The sequence below is a fragment of the Chlorocebus sabaeus genome, chromosome 11 (assembly GCF_047675955.1).
Source record: "Chlorocebus sabaeus isolate Y175 chromosome 11, mChlSab1.0.hap1, whole genome shotgun sequence".
In the NCBI taxonomy this organism is placed as follows: Eukaryota; Metazoa; Chordata; class Mammalia; order Primates; family Cercopithecidae; genus Chlorocebus; species Chlorocebus sabaeus.
Window position 1 is genome coordinate 127563735 of NC_132914.1, and position 19627 is coordinate 127583361.

Below are 19627 nucleotides of genomic sequence, written 5' to 3' on the forward strand. Positions count from 1 at the left end.
AAACAGCAGGTAGGCTGGATTTGGCCTGGCTACAGACCACAGTTTGCCAACCCCTGCTCTAAACAACATGCTGTTCTGATTGCCGTGTTGGAGATACTTATCAATATTCACTATTCTGACCTTTCAATTTCTAGGCTTTTGAAAATCATGAATTTGCAACAAATTGGACGAAATTACTATAACCCAAATGACCCAATTGATATTCCAAGTCACAGGTTTGTATGAAGTGGAAAGTTTAGTATTCCTTAGGCTTAATTACAAGCTTTTGAGATAATAACCTAATTTGAAATGGTCGAATTTACTACAGTGACTGTTAATGCCACCCATCACATTATGTGACTATTTAACTTGAATAATGAGGAGACATCCCAGAATATTTGGATTTAAAAAAAAAAACACATAATTTACCTGTCACTAGCGAAGAATACATAGTTGTCCAGTGCTAAGTTTGTATTTTTGCCCTTAGGTAATAAAAATAATCAGTTTATGTGGTGTATCAAGATTGTAGCCCAACTGAAAAACTGCCTGCTGGGTACCGTGCTCCCCACCTCAGTGACGGGACCTTTCGTACCTAGGCCTCAGCATTGTGCAGTATGCCCGTGTCACAAACCTGCACGTGTACCCCTTGAATCTAAAGTTGAAATAAGAAATAAAAGACTGGGCGTGGTGGCTCATGCCTGTAATCCCAGCACTTTGGGAGGCCAAAGTGGGTGGATCACGAGGTCAGGAGTTCTAGACCAGCCTGGCCAAGATGGTGAAACCCTGTCTCTACTAAAAATACAAAAATTAGCTGGGTGTGGTGGCGGGCACCTGTAATCTCAGCTAACCAGGAGACTGAAGCAGAGAAGTGCTTACACCCGGGAGGCGGAGGTTGTGGTGAGCCGAGATCACGCCAACTCCAGCCTGGGCGACAAAGCAAGACTCTGTCAAAAAAAACAAGTAAGAAATAAAATATTGCAGCCCAACAGGTTTAAGTTTATCATAGTAATTGTAGGTGCTTTCAATTAGATTGGCAGCTTTTTTTTTTTTTTTTTTTTTTTTTTGAGACGCGGAGTGTCACTCTGTCGCCCAGGCTGGAGTGCAGTGGCCGGATCTCAGCTCACTGCAAGCTCCACCTCCCGGGTTTATGCTATTCTCCTGCCTCAGCCTCCTGAGTAGCTGGGACTACAGGTGCCCGCCACCTCGCCCGGCTAGTTTTGTGTTTTTTAGTAGAGACGGGGTTTCACTGTGTTAGCCAGGATGGTCTCGATCTTCTGACCTCGTGATCCGCCCGTCTTGGCCTCCCAAAGTGCAGATTGGCAGCTTTTTTTTTTTTTTTTTTTTTTTTTTGAGACGGAGTCTCGCTGTGTCACCCAGGCTGGAGTGCAGTGGCGCGATCTCGGCTCACTGCAAGCTCCACCTCCCGGGTTTACGCCATTCTTCTGCCTCAGCCTCCGAGTAGCTGGGACTACAGGCGCCCGCCACCACGCCCGGCTAGTTTTTTGTATTTTTAGTAGAGACGGGGTTTCACCATGTTAGCCAGGATGGTCTCGATCTCCTGACCTCGTGATCCACCCGCCTCGGCCTCCCAAAGTGCTGGGATTACAGGCTTGAGCCACCGCGCCCGGCCGGCAGCTTTTTAAAGTCTTAGGCCACTGTAATGAATAGTTGATTAAAGTTAGTACATTCATTTAAAATGAAACTTATACAATTATTATAATATTGAAGGTCTTAAAGCTGGAACCATGTAAATCCTAGAAATAAGGAAATTGATTCATTCAAAAACTTACAGTTTAGACCCAGTTAATAAAAGTGAAAACGCAACTTAGTGTGTGCAGAATGTGTTTGAATGTGGAGAGGTTCTTCATGACCCCCATCTTGCCTGACAGGTTGGTGATTTGGCCTGGCTTCACTACTTCCATCCTTCAGTATGAAAACAGCATTATGCTCTGCACTGACGTTAGCCATAAAGTGCTTCGAAGTGAGACTGTTTTGGATTTCATGTTCAACTTTTATCATCAGACAGAAGAACATAAATTTCAAGAACAAGTTTCCAAAGAACTAATAGGTTTAGTTGTTCTTACCAAGTAAGACTGCTTTTTAAAATGCAAAATAATTTTTGTGAGTCTTAAAGTATAGTGGCTGTGTAGTTCTACAATGTTAAGAAATAGTGTTTCAAGTTGAGTGGTGGGAATAGCACAAAAAAGGGTGACGGTATTTTTCACTTTTCCCAGGATCATAGTTTTGGGGATAACATAACTCATCTGGAGAGGACAAATAGCTAGTGATTTTTATCCTTTTAAATTATTTTATTTTCTGTTAGTAATTTAGTCACTTCCCCCATCCATCTGGCAGAGTCTGTAAGAAATCCTGTTTCCTTCTTTTTACATAACTTTGTATATACCCAGGTGATTTGAAATTTTAGAGAATACATGCTGTCTAGTCTCTCTTTTTAATATTAGTTCTTCACATTTCCATCCATCAAATGCAGTCAAATCTCAACTGATCCCTAGGTATAACAATAAAACGTACAGAGTGGATGATATTGACTGGGACCAGAATCCCAAGAGCACCTTTAAGAAAGCCGACGGCTCTGAAGTCAGCTTCCTAGAATACTACAGGAAGGTAAGATGCTAGTGGTGTTATCTTTTTCCTATGAAGTAATTGGATCTTAGGGAAGTAGTTGAATCTTAGGAGAAATCCAAAATATCTTTGGTAGAATTCTCTAACACTTGTTGCACATTTGGAACAAGTTGCTTTTAAAGCTGTGTGTAAATGTATTTGTTAGGGCAATCACAGCATAATTTTATTCATTATCAGATTATTAAAATGCCTCTTTTTATTTGGTACAGTTCACATAATGAGAAGTGCCCTGTCCTGGTTCCCTTTTTCCAGTAGAATGAAAGCTTACATTTGAATTGAAGCCTATGGAGGACAAGTAGGTTGGATAACAGGTGGTAAGCAGTGGGAATTAAGAGCTTGCCATACTGTCTCTCCCTCCATAATCAACATTTCACTTAATTTCACCTTGGACAGGGGTGGGAATTAAAGATCTTTGAACCTTCAGTATCATTTCTGCTAAATCTACTGCCTGTGGGTTATAACTCTTAACTTTTGATTTACAAAAGACTGATCTTTTGGGCGATCATCTAAAACAGTTTTTAAAGAGATGATTCTAGTTTTGAAAAGACCATCAAAGGCAAATAGCAAGAAAGAACAACTATTGACTAGAAGAAATTGAACAGTTTATATAGGAATGCATGCCAACATTGTTTTAGTATTCAGAGATGAGCAGATCTGGTCCCCAAATCCTTAGAATGTCACATTCCATTTGATATGTTAAAATTGCAGGAAAATTATTTCTAGAAAACTATCAATTAAAATCTCAAAACTTGTCTTTGAATTGCTAACATTTCACATTTTCTTCTGCTTTAAATAGAGTATTTCCTGTTTCTAAAAATTTGGATAAATGACCTTAAATATGAAAAGTATTCGTATTTTGCATGGAAAGTGTGCATCGTACTAGTGGCCTTGGAAAGGTCTGTGTGCTGCTGTCCAGCTGCTCGGCTGTGACTAAAAACATAAGCCACTGCGGAGGGAAGGATTCTATGAGATGCTGCATGAACGGCTGACCTTATTCCTGGCAAGATGGAAACAGCCAGTGGTCATTTCAGCATGTCTTACCTCCCACTGTTTTCAGCCTCTTGACTCCTTGAGGACTCCAACCATGCCTAACCTGGATCCCTCTGGGTGTCAGAGGTTACTGTGAGGAATGAGTTGTGGCATTTTTCTGTCGTTAATTTTAGTAATCACTCTCAGGGGTGGTAGAAGTTGGTATATATCAACAGCAAATATGAAGGAAACATCAGCTGAAAATGTGATTTAAACCTGAAGCAAGGTCAGTGGAACCTCTCCCCTTCCCTGACTGGTACTGAGTGTCCTGTGGCAGCTCATCCTCCTGTAAGTGGTGTTTTACGTGTTATACGTACGAGCTCTGCCCAGGCCCCTTTTACTATACGTTCACTCCCTAGGTGATTTCCAGTCTCCTCTGCCCAGGCTTCAGGCATGAAATGTTAAGAATCCCTAGACTTCCAGTTCTAGCCTAGACTTGTCTAAGCTTAGCTGCCTGGGTTGTTCTAAGTATTTGGATGACTCAAAGATACCTCTCCTATGTTGCCAATGTTGAATGTGTTCTGTCCTCCCAACATGGCCCCTACTCGGTGCTCTTGGTCAATACAGAGAAGGTAACTTGGACAGAGGCAAGAGATTTTATGATTTATATACCCCATGCCTAAGTAGGCTCTCAGGTATTTGAATTAAAAAAATGGTGGATGAGTCACACATCAGATCTCTGCACCTTCCCCTGCCTCCTAGAACTCCCTCTTTGTCCAGACCCGTCACTCACCTTGTTATCTGAATTGCCTTCATTTTTCTCCTTTTCTAAATGACTGGCATCTCCTGTCCAGGCCCAATTTTTATAATTCACTTAACTAGTCTCTTAGTATTTCCTTCTGCCTTCTCATCAATCAACTCGTACCCATCTGTTCTTCTTCTTCCCCTTCCCATCAGAAATGTTGTGGTGCCCGTGACCCTGTGCCTTGTGAAGTGTGGTGGTCTTTCTCCGAGATGCCCACGGCCCTGTGCCTTGTGAAGTGTGGTGGTCTTTCTCCGAGATGCCCGCGGCCCTGTGCCTTGTGAAGTGTGGTGGTCTTTCTCCGTGACTCTGCCTGCTGCTTTATTCTCATGGCATGTCCCCCACTATGCCCTTAGACTAAACATAGGGCTGTGTCCCCTCTGTTGGACACACCCTATATGCTTGTGTTTGAGATCTCAGGTCAGCTTCTTTCTGTAGGGAATACTTCTCTGGAAATCAGGCATAATCAGCTGTCTTTAGTAGAAGTAATTAATGAAAGAGGTTGATGTTGAAATATTTAAAAGAAAACATTCTTAGATTTTCTGGTAGAAATGCAGTTTTAGTAGTAAGTGATGGTTTGGGATTAAAGATAATATCTAGGAAACAGTAGAAGGAGGAAGGGTGTTTGGAAGAGAAGGTCATAGTTGGTTTTTAAAATAAAATGTTTAACAGTAATGTCTAATAAAAATGAGAGTGCTGTTTTTTCAGGTGTAGAGGAAAATGTTCAAAAATATTTGACAGGGCCAGGCGCGATGGCTCACGTCTGTAATCCTAGCACTTTGGGAGACCGAGACAGGCGGATCACCTGAGGTCAGGAGTATGAGACCAGCCCGGCCAACATGGTGAAACCTCATCTCTACTACAAATACAAAAAAAAGCTGGATGTGGTGGCGGGTGCCTATAATCCCAGCTACTCATGAGGCTGAGGCAGGAGAATCGCTGGAACCCGGGAGGCAGAGGTTGCAGTGAGCTGAGATCGCACCACAGCTCTCCAACCTGGGTGACAGAACGAAACTCTGTCTCAGATAAATAAAGGAATGAATGAATGAATGAATGAATGAATGAATGACAGGCTGTTTCAACCCTAAGAATATGAAAGGTGGCGGGGGTGGGGCAGTGTGAGTGCAAGTTCTGTATCAGGAACCATGCACTTAAGGCCTTGGGTAAAATAGGGTGAGAGAGGGCACACTTCTGAAATTACGACCACACTTCCACTGTGTGTGTTTGCACGTGGTGTGGAGGGTAACTGTTCCCAGACTCCTCATTTTAAAGCATATGATAAAATAGGTCATATAGCTACGTGAAGCAGAGGTCAGATATGAGTGTTCTTCTACTTAGTTTTCTTATTTGAAATAAGAAAATTAACTTCTTTCCTGGATGGTTGCTTCTATACAGAACACGTTGAGAACGGGCTAGAATTCATGGTTTCTTAGTTCGTAAGGGTTTGTAGTAGGTGGCCAGGACCTTGTCGTATGCTAGGAATAAGAAATGTATATACAAGTACCCTTAGTCTGTCGATGAGAGACAGACTAAGGACATGCTGTGATGATGTTCTTCTGGGGTGCCCAGTGGAGCTGTGTGGTTTGTTCTTCTGGGGTGCCCGGTGGAGCTGTGTGGTTTTTTTTAATTTAAAAAAGCTGGATCTGAATTAAGCAGGATGCTAAGAAAATCTGTTTTCAGCAAGATACAGGATATGGTAGGAAAGAGGATCTTTGAAATACAGGACCAGAACCTGTAGTGAAGAAAACTCAAAGTCTGACATGGTTCTAGAATTGCAGAGCTGAGTTGGAGGCCAGAGAACTCATCTTTTGAGAACATTAAATCATGAATATTGGCTGGGTGCGGTGACGCACGCCTGTAATCCTAGCACTTTTGGGAGGCCAAAGCGGGCAGATCACCTGACGTCAGGAGTTGGAGACCAGCCTGGCCAACGTGGCGAAACCCCATCTTTACTAAAAATACAAAATTAGCCAGGCACAGTGGTGCACACCTGTAGTCTGAGCTACTCGGGAGGCTGAGGCAGGAGAATCACCTGAACCCAGGAGGCAGAGGCTGCAGTGAGCCGAGATCGCACCACTGCACTCCAGCCTGGGCAACAGAGCGAGACTCCATCTCAAAAAAAAAAAAAATCACGAGTGTCATTTTTTGTTTTTACAAATTGTAAACACTTATTTTGGGCAGTGATTTTATATGGGGAAACTTAATACTTCTTAATCGAAATTTGACTTCTTGAAAATATCAAGATATTATTAAAACTTTTTCTGATGAAAAATGCCCTGTAGCATTCTTCCCTCCCCCTCTTTATTCTTACAGTGAGACTGCTTTCAAAAGTAAGTTCTCACAATAACAGAAAATAGTTTTAGAGGAATCATCCTATGGTGAAGATGCAGAGTTACACAGACTACTGTTTCTAAACCAAGAAATAAAGCATTAAGCAACAAGAACTGTGACGAACCAAGTCCGGACTCGGAGCCATACTCTCCTGGACCATCACAGGTTTTAGGAAAAGGATGGGGCAGTCGGTAGAGCATAGAAATCACAACCTCTGTTTTAAGAAGGTTAAAAAATGCCTTTTAAAACTTTACTCTGGAGCTATTATCAGCCTTGCTATTGGATCAGTTCTTTATTTTTTAAAAAAATGAAACCCCTTTTGCCCGCTGAGATACGACTCAGGCATTTGCCGTGACCCACGACCTTCTCCTCTCTTGAGCAGCAATACAACCAAGAGATCACCGACTTGAAGCAGCCCGTCTTGGTCAGCCAGCCCAAGAGAAGGCGGGGCCCAGGGGGGACACTGCCAGGGCCTGCCATGCTCATCCCTGAGCTCTGCTATCTCACAGGTACTGTTGCATTTCGTTTACTCAGAAGGAAGCCACTGGATTTACCCTTTCTTTCCTAGGAGTCCTCAGTCATCCCTTTACTTCCCCTTCCCTTCCCCCGAAAACCTTTTATTAAAACTGCTTTGCCTCCTGGGGATTCGCGGTCACCATCACCTTGTGTTCCAGTTATTTAGACCTGATTATTAATTCTTTAACCTGTGCCTTTAAATCCAGACCTGATTATTAATTCTTTAACCTGTGCCTTGAAATCCAGACCTGATTATTAATTCTTTAACCTGTGCCTTGAAATCTGATTTAAAGGCCTCACTGATAAAATGCGTAATGATTTTAACGTGATGAAAGACTTAGCTGTTCATACAAGACTAACTCCAGAGCAAAGGCAGCGTGAAGTGGGAAGACTCATTGATTACATCCATAAGTAAGTCATTGATTTCACTGGGGCATGGTTTCCGTTTTTGGTTTAGTATTTTATGTGGCTTTGAGGGGTATCTTTTGAGGGGGTGGCAGAAAGTAACTTTCTTCTTTTGTATCTGTAGTATTTGGGGGTGGGCTTGTTCTTGGTGTTTCTAAGCACGGCTACCTATACCTCACTTACTCCTCAGGAAATAATGAAAAGCTTCGTAGCGCATAGTCTTTCTAATTCTTCTGTTAGAAAAAGGTAACAGAACTGAAAAAGGAGATGTTTCTGGTCAAATCTTTTTCCTATCTTTGTTATATCAAGGGGTTTCCTTTGATGGGGAGAAAGTTTGGGCATCAGAATTTTAAGTTAAAGAATGTCATGAAGAGAAGCCTGAGGTGGTGAGAGAAGGATGATCCTGCTCCTGTGCTGGCTGGCGTTCTCACCAGCGCCTTCACCCTGACAGCGACCTTGGAATGTGTTGTAGGCTGGAATGGATATCTGTCTGACTGGGTTCTTTTGCTGTGTCTCTTTGTTTAGTGGCATGTCAATGTGTTAAATTTACAGAAACGATAATGTTCAAAGGGAGCTTCGAGACTGGGGTTTGAGCTTTGATTCCAACTTATTGTCCTTCTCAGGAAGAATTTTGCAAACAGAAAAGATTCACCAAGGTGGAAAAACAGTAAGGCAGTTTTTTGTTTGTTTGTTTGTTTTTGAGACGGAGCCTCGCTCTCTCCCCCAGGCTGGAGTGCAGTGGCGCAATCTCCGCTCACTGCAAGCTCCTAGTAAGGCAGTTTTTAAAGTTGACAATCAAGTGAGACTTGGGTCAGATCACAATAAAGCAAGTGGGAATAACTTAGTTCCATGCCAGAATGATCTTTTCCTCACCTTTCTCTTCTCCCCTTCCACATCCACTCTCTATCAACCCACGTGAGCAGCCCAGGACCTCAGAAATAGGTACACCCCAGGAGGAGAAAACGTGGAAGCCCTAGAGAATGTGGAGCCTGTAGCTTGGTCCTCAAAAATAATCTGTAAGACTTAGCTAAAAAGCGGTTTGATTTTTTTTTATTATTATTATTTTTCAATAACTTGAGCTAAAGTGTAGAATCCTAACTATCTGCTTGGGTTGGTATTTTGACTGCCATGAAAATGATGGAAAATCCCTGATTTGATTGGCCTGGACCATTTGTTTATAGAGATAATGTATTAATTATTATGACACCTTTTATATTTTGTTTTCAGAAAAGGAAAAGCTAAAAATATTTTTAGTGTAATTAAAGCACTGTAAAGTGCCAACATTTTTAATTTTTATTTTTTTTTTTTTTTTTTTTTTTTTTTTTTTTTTTTTTTTTTTTTTAGAAAATGGTGTCCTTCCTGCCTTTGAAATGTACTGTGAACAGTGATCTCACAATGTAACTTAATATTCTGGTTGCATCGTTTATGCTATCCCCTGCATGAGGCCAGTCAGGGAGGTGGCCAGGACGCACAGAAGACACCGGGCTGCTCCCTGTGATGACCAGCACTCGGGTGCTGTGCCTCGCGTTTATTTCACTGTCTGTCTTGCTGTCAGATGTTTTTGTAGCTTGCTTGTGGCATGTAACACCTCAGTCAAGTTACTTTACTCTCAAAGCCTTATTTTTTAATATTGTCATTATGAAGAAAAGAGTAGCTATACTTGTAAGATTTTTGAAAAGATTAAGGAGAATGCAACTAAAGCACTTAGGGAAGGACCTAGTCCAAGTAAGCATTTGAGGAGCAGCTGTCAGTATGAGTGTATTTTAAATAAAATTGCCATCATCCTTTGGATACGTTTTAGACTCTGCCCCTACCGAGGACATTTTCTCTGTCCCTTTAATTCAAGTATGAGAGTAGTACACTAAGTTTCCAAATATGCCGGGGTAGAATTATTGAAGACTTTTTGGCGTGATGATTGAGAACTTGCAATGGAATTTACAGTGTGTCTGAACTCTCTTCTAGTTTGATTACAATCCACAATTTGCAGATTGGTCAAAAGAAACAAGAGGTGCACCATTAATTAGCGTTAAGCCACTAGATAACTGGCTGTTGATCTATACGCGAAGAAATTATGAAGCAGCCAATTCATTGATACAAAATCTATTTAAAGTTACACCAGCCATGGGCATGCAAATGAAAAAAGCAATAATGTAAGTTAATCAAATCATTTCTGCTCTGAGAATTGCTTAGCAGTCATTTGGAGGGGGTGGGAACTCGAAAGCGATGGAACTATTAAAAATACAAACAACGTTATTTTAATTGAAAGATTTGATATGGCTCCCTGTAATGTAGGTAAACAGATATACTTTAATAACTAAGAATGGGTGGGAGGAACAACCAAGTCAGACAGTTTCTCAAACCTGCTTCAACTATTGCTCTTGTTTGTATTAGAAACAACCCTTTGAATGAATGGCTAGTCTCGGTGTTTGATTTCATGTTTTATACAGAAATGTTTCGTGTTACATAGGAAAGTGTTTATGCGTAGTCCATTTGTCGTTACTTTGTCTGAATGTTGGATTGTGTACTTTCATTCTAGGATTGAAGTGGATGATAGAACTGAAGCCTACTTAAGAGTCTTACAGCAAAAGGTCACAACAGACACCCAGATAGTAAGTAGCTAATTGACATATAGGCAGTTTCCAGTGAAAGAGCTTTTTCAGAGGGGGCATTTGTACATCTTGGAACTTGGGGTTCTTTTTTCAAATGTTATTAGGTTCTCAAACTAGGCACAAAATATGTGTTGTAACCATAAAGTAGCTAAGCTAATGCTGGCTTTAGTTGTGTACCTGGGAGCTTGGTTTACACACTGCAAAAGGTGAGGAAGGAGTGGAGAAAAACAAAGCCATCTTTAATTTATTCAGACTCAAAGGCTTTACTTAGTCTAGAAAATTTGGAAAGTACAGGAAAGCACGAAAGTCAAAATCAGCTGTTGTTCGGCACACATAGACGTATGGTTGTGTAATTACATGGAAGCTCCCCAGACAGCCTAGTGCCAGGTATGGGAAGAGCAGGGTCACAGAGAGCAGGGAGCCCTGAGTGACACTCAGCAGCTTGTCAGCTTCCACGTGCATCCACATCACCCCGAGGGGTCAGGATACAGATTGAACCACTCTCCTAAGCTCTTTCCCCTGTTATCTGCAAACATGTTGTTGTGTGTGTGCTTGACCCACCCATCCGGGTGAGTGAGTGATGACTCAGGAGGGCAGGACTGAGTCCCGAAGAGCCCATATGCCGGTTTGCCAGTCTCGCTGCCTAGCGTGGGCATGGGGAAGGTGCAGAGGGTTAGGAATTGGAGATGGGGACGTTAGATGATGGCAGCCGCTGAATGACGGGTGGTTTGCATCCATGATCTGAAATCATGGGGACGTGCAGCAAGTGTGCGTTGTGGTTTCGTTTTTGTTGTAATCTGTAGCACAGTTATTAAGAGGGTAACTCTGAAATCAAACCCCTGGGTTCACATCTCGGCTCAGCCATTTGCCTGCTCTTCATCAAGTGCTTCTGGCTTTATTTCCTTTTCTGAACAAACCGGGTGGTAGTAATAATAGTAGTGAACCCTCATAGCACTTCTGAAGTTTAATGGCATTGTCATGCCCGGCCCCTCCCGAGTAGCCCAGGACGTGTTAATCACTGTTGCTGCTGCTGCTTCCAGTCAGCTCCTGAAACTCAGTGAGTCTGAGTTAACTCTTCGTTTTTCCCAATCCCAGTAAGCTTTTTCAATTATTCAAGGGAAAATTACCCCCCTTTTCTCAAACTAGTTTTTTAGCCTGTCAGGTATGTCTTGACTTCACTGTTTGTCCAGCTTTCTATAAATCGTTGGTTAGAAACTGTCTGTCACTCTGGCACACTGCTTTCTCGTGCAAGGCCATCTGCCTCGATCATGTCGTGTCCCCAGCACTGAGAACGGGGCCTTCTGTATTCCAGGCGCCAACATGTTGTACGACGACAGCTTGGCCCTGTTCACCATGGCAGTGCTTTAGACGCGGTCAGGCTGCCATCCTGCTCATCCTCTCTCAGACACACACCCCTGCACACACTGCTGACACGCTTTTCTCAAACTTGCCTTTGTGTTTCCTAGCGGAGTTTTCAAGTTTAAAGTTTTCTAACTTACATTTCTTCTCTAACACTCCTCCCCACCCTGAAATTCAATCAGATTGATGTGGTTATTGTTTTTAGTTTGCATCTAAAATGTAGCCTTTATGAACATGAGATGCAGTGTCATAGTTTCTTTTTAAGTCCACACACCCAGCTTAATGTAGCAAAATGGAGTCAGACTCGGTGTCGGGGAACTCTGGAGTTGTCCAAATCTTAATCACATTTGGTCTAGAATCTCCTTTCCATTCAGTTTTTGTCCAAGAACTTGGAATTGTGGCCTCAAGACTTCCTGGTCCCTAGTGGAAGAGAAAGAGTAGGGCTTAGACATTGACTTTGCAGAAGTGAAAGCACAGCTGGGCCAAAGGCCATGACCCCTGCAGAGGGTTCTTCGCACTCTCCACCCCCATGCCCGGTTCCCATAACTGTTCCCTGCTCTGCTGTTGTTGCCGTGAGCCCCTGGGTGTGGGGGAAGGTGTCTTACAAGTAGTCCTTTTATTGAGGTTCTCTCAACTTGTCCAGGTTGAATATTCCATCTATTTTGGTGGGGCCCTTCCTGATAAAATCTCCAAGTCAAGTACTTCACTTCTCCTTATTTTTAGCAGAGTTGGTTGATGATTGTAAGAAAACTGACACGCAAAGGTAATAGTAGCCTGGGACTGTAGTGGGTGAGACGTAGAAGTTCAGTACCTTCCTACTGCTTTTTATATCTGTAGCATAAAATTGCCACAGACCTGCTGAGGGAACATGGAACTTACAAAAGATAGAACAACACTATGAGATTAAAATTTAAGTGGTAAGGAAAATTATGATAGGTTATACTATTATGTGATTATGATTGTAAAGTAGGAAGGGAAAAATGACATGCATGTGAATAATCATTAGTTCAACGATTTCCCTGATTATTTTTATTAGACATTTATATCCTTGGCTATTTTTTAAAACAAATGGAAAGTACATTTCTAGTTGACGGGAAACATTCTGAAGACAGCAGCACGTTGTGGGGCAGCGAGTGCCAGGACGAGTTTCTTCTGCCCCGTTGAGTTTTCGTACAGCCACATTGCAATGAGCTGGCAAAGACAGATTTCATGATAAACAGTACATCTGTGTTGCTGTAAGCCTAAGAAATGAATTGGCTTCCTCTCATGTGTTTATTATTTTAGCCCTCCGTCTCACACTTTAGATCCCACAAGCAGATATCTATTATATTATCTGGGTAACAGAAACACCCAAGGTGGGAAAATTATTTTGCTGGGCACTATAGAAAGAGAAGAGAAGAATCTGGGAACATAAATTGGAGAACATGACAGTGAGTTAAAAGCTGGATTCAGGCGCGGCGTGGTGGTTCATGCCTGTAATCCTAGCACTTTAGGAGGCTGAGGCAGGCAGATCACAAGCCAGGAGATTGAGAACATCTTGGCCAACATGGTGAAACCCCATCTCTACTAAAAATACAAAAATTAGCCAGGCGTGGTGGTGTGCACCTATAGTCCCAGCTACTCGGGAGGCTGAGGCAGGAGAATCAGTGGAACCCAGGAGGCAGAGGTTACAGTGAGCCGAGATTGCGCCACTGCACTCCAGCCTGGGCAACAAGAGCAAAACTCCGTCTCAAAAACAAAACGAAACAAAAAACTCCAGAAAGTTAAACTTGGATGCCCAGAATTGGGGCAGGGGTACATTTAGATCAGGCGCTCTGTTTTTCCCCAAAATTGTCCATGGACCTCCTGTGAAAGTTCATAGTTTGATCAGATTCTCAATCCAGAGCTTTAAAACTTACAAGTTATGATCATATGTGAATCATGAGTAAATTAAGACTGTAGAAAATCTTTGATTTGTCTACCTGTCACTTATCACTAACATATTACCCTGTTTTCTGTCTCTAAATTTTTCCACACTGGTTACATAGAGCATATTTAAGTTCTCAAGTTTAAACAGTATTCGGTTTTGACTCGTAGTTTGCTTAACATGATTTATTTGCTTCACACGCATTTATTTAGTTGAACATGATGAGCAGTATTTGTTAATGTCCTACTGATTAGCCGTGTGGCTGAAGTAAATAGTAAAATAAATGGTCATGTTCTTGACCTTGATACTCCACAGGTGAGTTTAGTTTCCTGTCCTCTCCCTTACTCTTAATCATCTGTCTCCTAATTCTTTGTAACGAGGACGCTTTGTTTTTAGGTTGTCTGTCTGTTGTCAAGTAATCGGAAGGACAAATATGATGCTATTAAAAAATACCTGTGTACAGATTGCCCTACCCCAAGTCAGTGTGTGGTGGCCCGAACCTTAGGCAAACAGCAAACTGTCATGGCCATTGCTACAAAGATTGCCCTGCAGATGAATTGCAAGATGGGAGGAGAGCTTTGGAGGGTGGACATCCCCGTGAGTTTGATTTAATTGGTAGATGCAGTTTTAAAACTGGTATTTAAGAAAGTGGATTTACTTTTTAAATGTTGCTAGTACTCTGCTGTATCTAAAATTACCACATTTGTATTCAAGCTGAAGCTAGCGATGATCGTTGGCATTGATTGTTACCATGACACCACAGCTGGACGGAGGTCAATTGCAGGATTTGTTGCCAGCATCAATGAAGGGATGACCCGGTGAGTGAGACTGGGCTACTGTGGGTAGCAGTGAGGACACAAAGCAGGGGTCTGCAGGTTCAGGAGTAGTGTTCATTCTTCGTTGTTATCCTTCCAGTTTCTCAATTATACATGGCAACAAATTTAGCAAAGAAAAATAATGACCTACTCTAGCTCTTGAATGACCTTCATCCTATATTAGTCAAACTGCATTTCAGATTTTTTCTTTGTCATATGTATTGGCAAGTACATCTTGTTAAATGTGACTCTCTCTAAAAATGTATTTGTTTAGGCCGAGTGTGGTGGCTCTCACGCCTGTAATCCCAGCACTTTGGGAGGCTGAGGCGGGCAGATCACTTGAGGTTGGGAGTTTGAGATCACCCTGACCAACATGGAGAAACCCTATCTCTACTAAAAATACAAAAAAAATTAGCCGGGCATGGTGGTGTTATGCCTGTAATCCCAGCTACTCAGGAAGCTGAGGCAGGAGAATCGCTTGAACTCAGGAGGCGGAGATTGTGGTGAGCCAAGATCGTGCCACTGCATTCCAGCCTGGGCAATAAGAGTGAAACTCTGTCTCAAAAATAAATAAATAAATAAAAATAAAATGTGTTTGTTTAATAATATTTACTGGCCACTGAAATGTAGTTTCACATTTTCATGTAGAAAAACCACTTCGGTTTACCCAGTCACTTGTATTTCAACATGATAACATTATTTTTCAGTGCTTTTCTTGGAACTAAGGGAATTGCCAAGAATAGTAATATATGAAAATTGAAGGCATATTAGTAGTTGACATTAGTAATGGATATGTTTCAAGGTCTTTTATCATTTTTAACTTTTAGTTTCAGGGGTACATGTGCAGGTTTGTTACATAGCTAAACTCATGTCATGGGGTTTGTTGTTCAGGTTATTTCATCACTCAGGTACTAAGCCTAGTACCCAGTAGTTATTTTTTTCTGCTCCTCTCCCTCCTCCCACCTTCCACCCTCAAGTAGGCCCTGTTGTCTGTTGTCCTCTTTGTGCCCGTGAGTTCTCATCATTTAGCCCCCACTTACGTGAAAACCTGTGGTATTTGGTTTTCTGTTCCTGCATTAGTTTGCTAGAGGTGACGGATGGAGCTGAAGGTCTTTTATTTTTTAGAAGAGTGAAACTTACAATGAATGGTTTCTCAAGAGCATAGCCATGAGTGTGCTTCTGTGTGTATTTAGGTGTAATAAACCTGGACAGCACCTCTGGGTATTTAAATTTAACTAAATCCTATTTTCTCCCCAGCAGCTGGAATCATGGTAGTGATTTGTAATGAAAACAGACACAGTTTGTGATGCTGGTACGGGATCTCCTGTATCCTGCTCCCTCTGTGTAAGGTTTTATAAAGTATTTGGAGATGGTAGCAGATGTCTTTAAGGCAGTTACAAAGATGACAGATTGTTAAGAGTGAAATAAATATAGAATAATTCAGAAAGGAAAAATTGATAGACAATTGCATTCCCATTCTGGTTGTGTTTTTCTCTCAATAGCTGGTTCTCACGCTGCATATTTCAGGATAGAGGACAGGAGCTGGTAGATGGGCTCAAAGTCTGCCTGCAAGGTTAGTCTCCTGTGGGGTTGCCTTTCTGCTGTCTAAACTGGGGTCTTCCAGAAATTACCCTGAACTGTGTTACTGATGTGCCCAGAATTGGGGAAGAACAGACTAGTTGTGTTGTAGGCGTGAATTGATGTAAAACTTCTCTGGCCTGTTTCAGCGGCTCTGAGGGCTTGGAATAGCTGCAATGAGTACATGCCCAGCCGGATCATCGTGTACCGTGATGGCGTGGGAGACGGCCAGCTCAAAACACTGGTGAACTACGAAGTGCCGCAGTTTTTGGATTGTCTAAAATCCATTGGTAGAGGTTACAAGTAAGCATGCAAATTGTAAAGCATTTTCTAAAACTGCACATCTTTGAAATTAGCATCACAAGATGAAAGAGTAAGGGAGAAGCTAACTTGATAGGGACAGTAGGGCCTTTGAGGTAATGGGAAGGGCAGAGGGAAGTTTCTATTGGAAATTTTTCACGAGAAGGCTGTGTTGAGCGTTAGTATAGAGGGTCATTCCTTCACAGGGTAGCACGGTAAGACACCATTACCAATCATCGATCGGCCTTCTTACCTAAGACCTTGGAGCGCAGGTATCTGATAATTCTGTACATCCAAAGGTATCCACAGGATTCACTATTGAAATAAGCGTTCATGACAGTCTTAACTTACTGAATACTTGTTTCATTTCCTTGTGGACTTGACTAGTGTTTGATCAGTAAAGTGATTGGTGAGCATCTAGTCTCATGGGGCAGGGGGTGGTCCTCCTTCCTCCTTCCTCCTTCCTCCTTCCTCCTTCCTCCTTCCTCCTTCCTCCTTTCTCCTTTTTTTTTTTTTTTTTTTTTTTTTTTTTGAGACAGAGTCTCACTCTGTGGCCCAGGCTGGAGTGAAGTGGCGCGATCTCAGCTCACTGCAACCTACGCCTCCCAGGTTCAAGTGATTCTCCGGCCCCAGCCTCCTGAGTAGCTGGGATTACAGGTGTGCACCACCACACCTGGCTAATGTTTATATTTTTCATAGAGACAGGGTTTCACCATGTTTGCCAGGCTGGTCTCGAACTCCCACCCTCAGGTTATCCACCACCTCGGCCTCCCAAAGTGTTAGGATGACAGGCGTGAGCCACAGCTCCCGGCCTCTGCTTTCTCCCTGGAAACGATGTGGATGGCCGAGGATAGTACCAGATCTGCACTTGTTTTCCTGGGAAACCCATGTTGGTTTTTGTCTTCTTCTGCTCGCCTACCATTTCCATCAGTGCCATTATGAGTCAATAAAATGTGTACCATCGCAAGATAGCCGTTTTAATAAGTTACATTAACTAGTCCTCTTTCTCTTTATCAGATCTGTGAGTGATTTGAAATCAGGGACGATTGTATTAAGGGCTAAGTGCATAGTAGAGTACAGATTTAAAGATTGAACTTTTCAGGATATTTGGAAGATCTTGAATCCTGTTTTGTGTGCTTGCACATATGTATTACACACCCATTATTCTTGTATTTCAGCACTTTGTATCATTGTAGAATGGAGGGATTCAGAAAGCCACTGGCCACATCGGGGGCTTGATTTTACCTGGTACGTAGGAAAAGGACAAGCACCAAGAGCTCATTCCTGATTTCTACTAAGGGCCTTCTGAGTCATCTTTGGCCAATGCTAAAAGGCCCCACACAATGAGTGTTTATCCCAGACGCTTCTTAAAATGAGATGTGATGCCGTGAAGGTCTCAGAGAAAGTCAGGAGTGTTTTTATCTTTTTTGAAATAGTTGTGTTTCATATTAAAAGACTACGCATTTTTAAAATATTTTGGAAATGAAAGTTAATGTTCTTTGCTATTCCCTTAAGACTCTTTATGCTTATATTTTGTCAAATAATGATACTTTTTTGTTTTCAGGCTTTCTAAGCCTTATTTTATACTGTTCTTTGACTTGACCTTTCTGTCTGTGTGGGGAGGTATGGTGTGGTGTGTGTCGCAGGGAGTAAAGAAGGATCTAACTTGGACTGCTTCTTTCCTACTCTTTTTTTCTGTGATTTACTACTTGAGCACACAGTGTTTTCTAGTCTTCATTGTCATTTCCTCATACCTGAAGTGAAGAAAATTGTCAAGAAATGATGAATAGAGGTCATTGTGCAAGTTCGTCACATTCCCTTGAGCTGAATTGCTGGGCTACTAGGAGTACATACTCTTGGCCTTGCTGGGTCATCTCTGTTTCTTCGGGTCCTTTGGGTTTGATTCCCAGAAGGACTGGCAGAAACGGCTCTTGAGGAGGAGGTTGCCATCCTAATGAATGAGTACCTGTGAACAGTCGTCCCGAGTGTGCAGAGTAGAGCCTGGTGCAGCTGCTGGGTGCACCTGCCCAGCTCCGTCAGCAGGTGGGAACACAGTGTTGCAGGGAAGGAGAACCTGAGCCGACTGCCTGGGCTGACTCTTAGCACACTGTTGCGTGAAGTAGACGGCACACTGTGAACTGTGCTGGTAATTGGTGGCAGTAGAGATCAGTGGTAAAGAGCAATACGTCTTAAAATCAGAGTTCAGTTAATCCCAGCTTTACCTTCATTTGTAGAAGAGGGGAACAGTTAAGTGAGGCATTGAAAGGAGTAAATGAAAATATACGTAATGCACTTCACACAGTATCCAGTAAGTATTCGATACATAGCAGACAGTTCTCTTGGGAAAAACCTTCAAGTTGTATGTAAAGGTAGAATATCTGAGAATTATTCTTCACTTTTAAAAAATGCAAAGTTTGGACTTAAATGTTTGTATAATAGTTATCATTGGCCGGGCTGTGGTGGCTCACGCCTGTAATCTCAGCACTTTGGGAGGCCGAGGCGGGTGGATCACAAGGTCAGGAGATGGAGACCATCCTGGCTAACACGGTGAAACCCCGTCTCCACTAAAAATGCAAAAAATTAGCTGGGCGTGGTGGCGGGTGCCTGTGGTCCCAGCTGCTCGGGAGGCTGAGGCAGGAGAATGGCGTGAACCCGGGAGGCGGAGCTTGCAGTGAGCCGAGATTGCGCCACTGCACTCCAGCCTGGGCGACAGAGTGAGACTCCGTCTCAAAATAGATAGATAGATAGATAGATAGATAGATAGATAGATAGATAGATAGCCAGATAGATAAAAAGTTATCATTAGAACCACAATGTTTGCTTTTAAATTGAAATGTTGCTTTTAAGCTTTTATAGAGATGCATCCCAGGGTAGCTGATTTAGAATGTTTGATACAAGAACAAATCAGAAAGTCACGTCAGCATATTTGTGACCTGCTTTTCTGTTACTATATTTGCTAAATTGTTTCTTGTGATGTTACAGGATTAATAGTATCCACCTTATGTCCTTCTGTTCCCAAGACTGATACTTGTTTTGGATGCTATCATGAAGTCCTAGATAGTAATCACTTTCTAACAAGGCCCTATACTGAACTTAATCTCTGTAAGCGGCAGAGGCATTTGAAACAGAAGGCTGTACATTTTTCAACACATTCTTTGTGGTTTTGTTATATTCAGAGCTATTACAGCGGGCATTCGCTGGGCAGCAGTAATCTACATAGGCAGAGAGGGACATTTCTGAAGATGTCCTCTGCTTACTCGCTGAGTTTCTTGCCCTGTTTAATTATCAGTGAAAAACATCAGCAAAATTGCTGAGTCAAACATTACTTAGGTCCATACTGTATGAAACCGTCTGCTTCCCAGTGCTGGAAATCAAGTGTATCTGCCTTCTTAAGGAACTAACGTGGTAATTGGAG

At 42.3% G+C, this 19627-nt stretch overlaps 2 protein-coding genes across 4 annotated transcripts in view; one reads left to right on the forward strand and one right to left on the reverse strand.

The window, feature by feature from the left end:
- PIWIL1 (piwi like RNA-mediated gene silencing 1) overlaps positions 1-19627 on the forward strand; it is a 38099-nt gene that overhangs the window by 9319 nt on the left and 9153 nt on the right. For all 3 annotated transcript variants that reach the window (XM_073021234.1, XM_073021235.1, XM_008005222.3), the window contains exons 7-18: positions 135-215; positions 1869-2066; positions 2493-2604; positions 7107-7233; positions 7534-7651; positions 8198-8312; positions 9608-9795; positions 10182-10254; positions 13916-14116; positions 14234-14337; positions 15837-15907; positions 16062-16215. In XM_073021234.1, the coding sequence (XP_072877335.1) occupies positions 135-215; positions 1869-2066; positions 2493-2604; positions 7107-7233; positions 7534-7651; positions 8198-8312; positions 9608-9795; positions 10182-10254; positions 13916-14116; positions 14234-14337; positions 15837-15907; positions 16062-16215 (1542 nt within the window). The remainder of the gene's footprint in view (positions 1-134; positions 216-1868; positions 2067-2492; positions 2605-7106; positions 7234-7533; positions 7652-8197; positions 8313-9607; positions 9796-10181; positions 10255-13915; positions 14117-14233; positions 14338-15836; positions 15908-16061; positions 16216-19627) is intronic.
- RIMBP2 (RIMS binding protein 2) overlaps positions 11444-19627 on the reverse strand; it is a 352529-nt gene continuing 344345 nt past the window's right edge. The window contains exon 23 of the mRNA XM_073021230.1: positions 11444-12033. Coding sequence (XP_072877331.1) covers positions 11893-12033 — 141 coding nt within the window. The 3' untranslated portion in view covers positions 11444-11892. The remainder of the gene's footprint in view (positions 12034-19627) is intronic.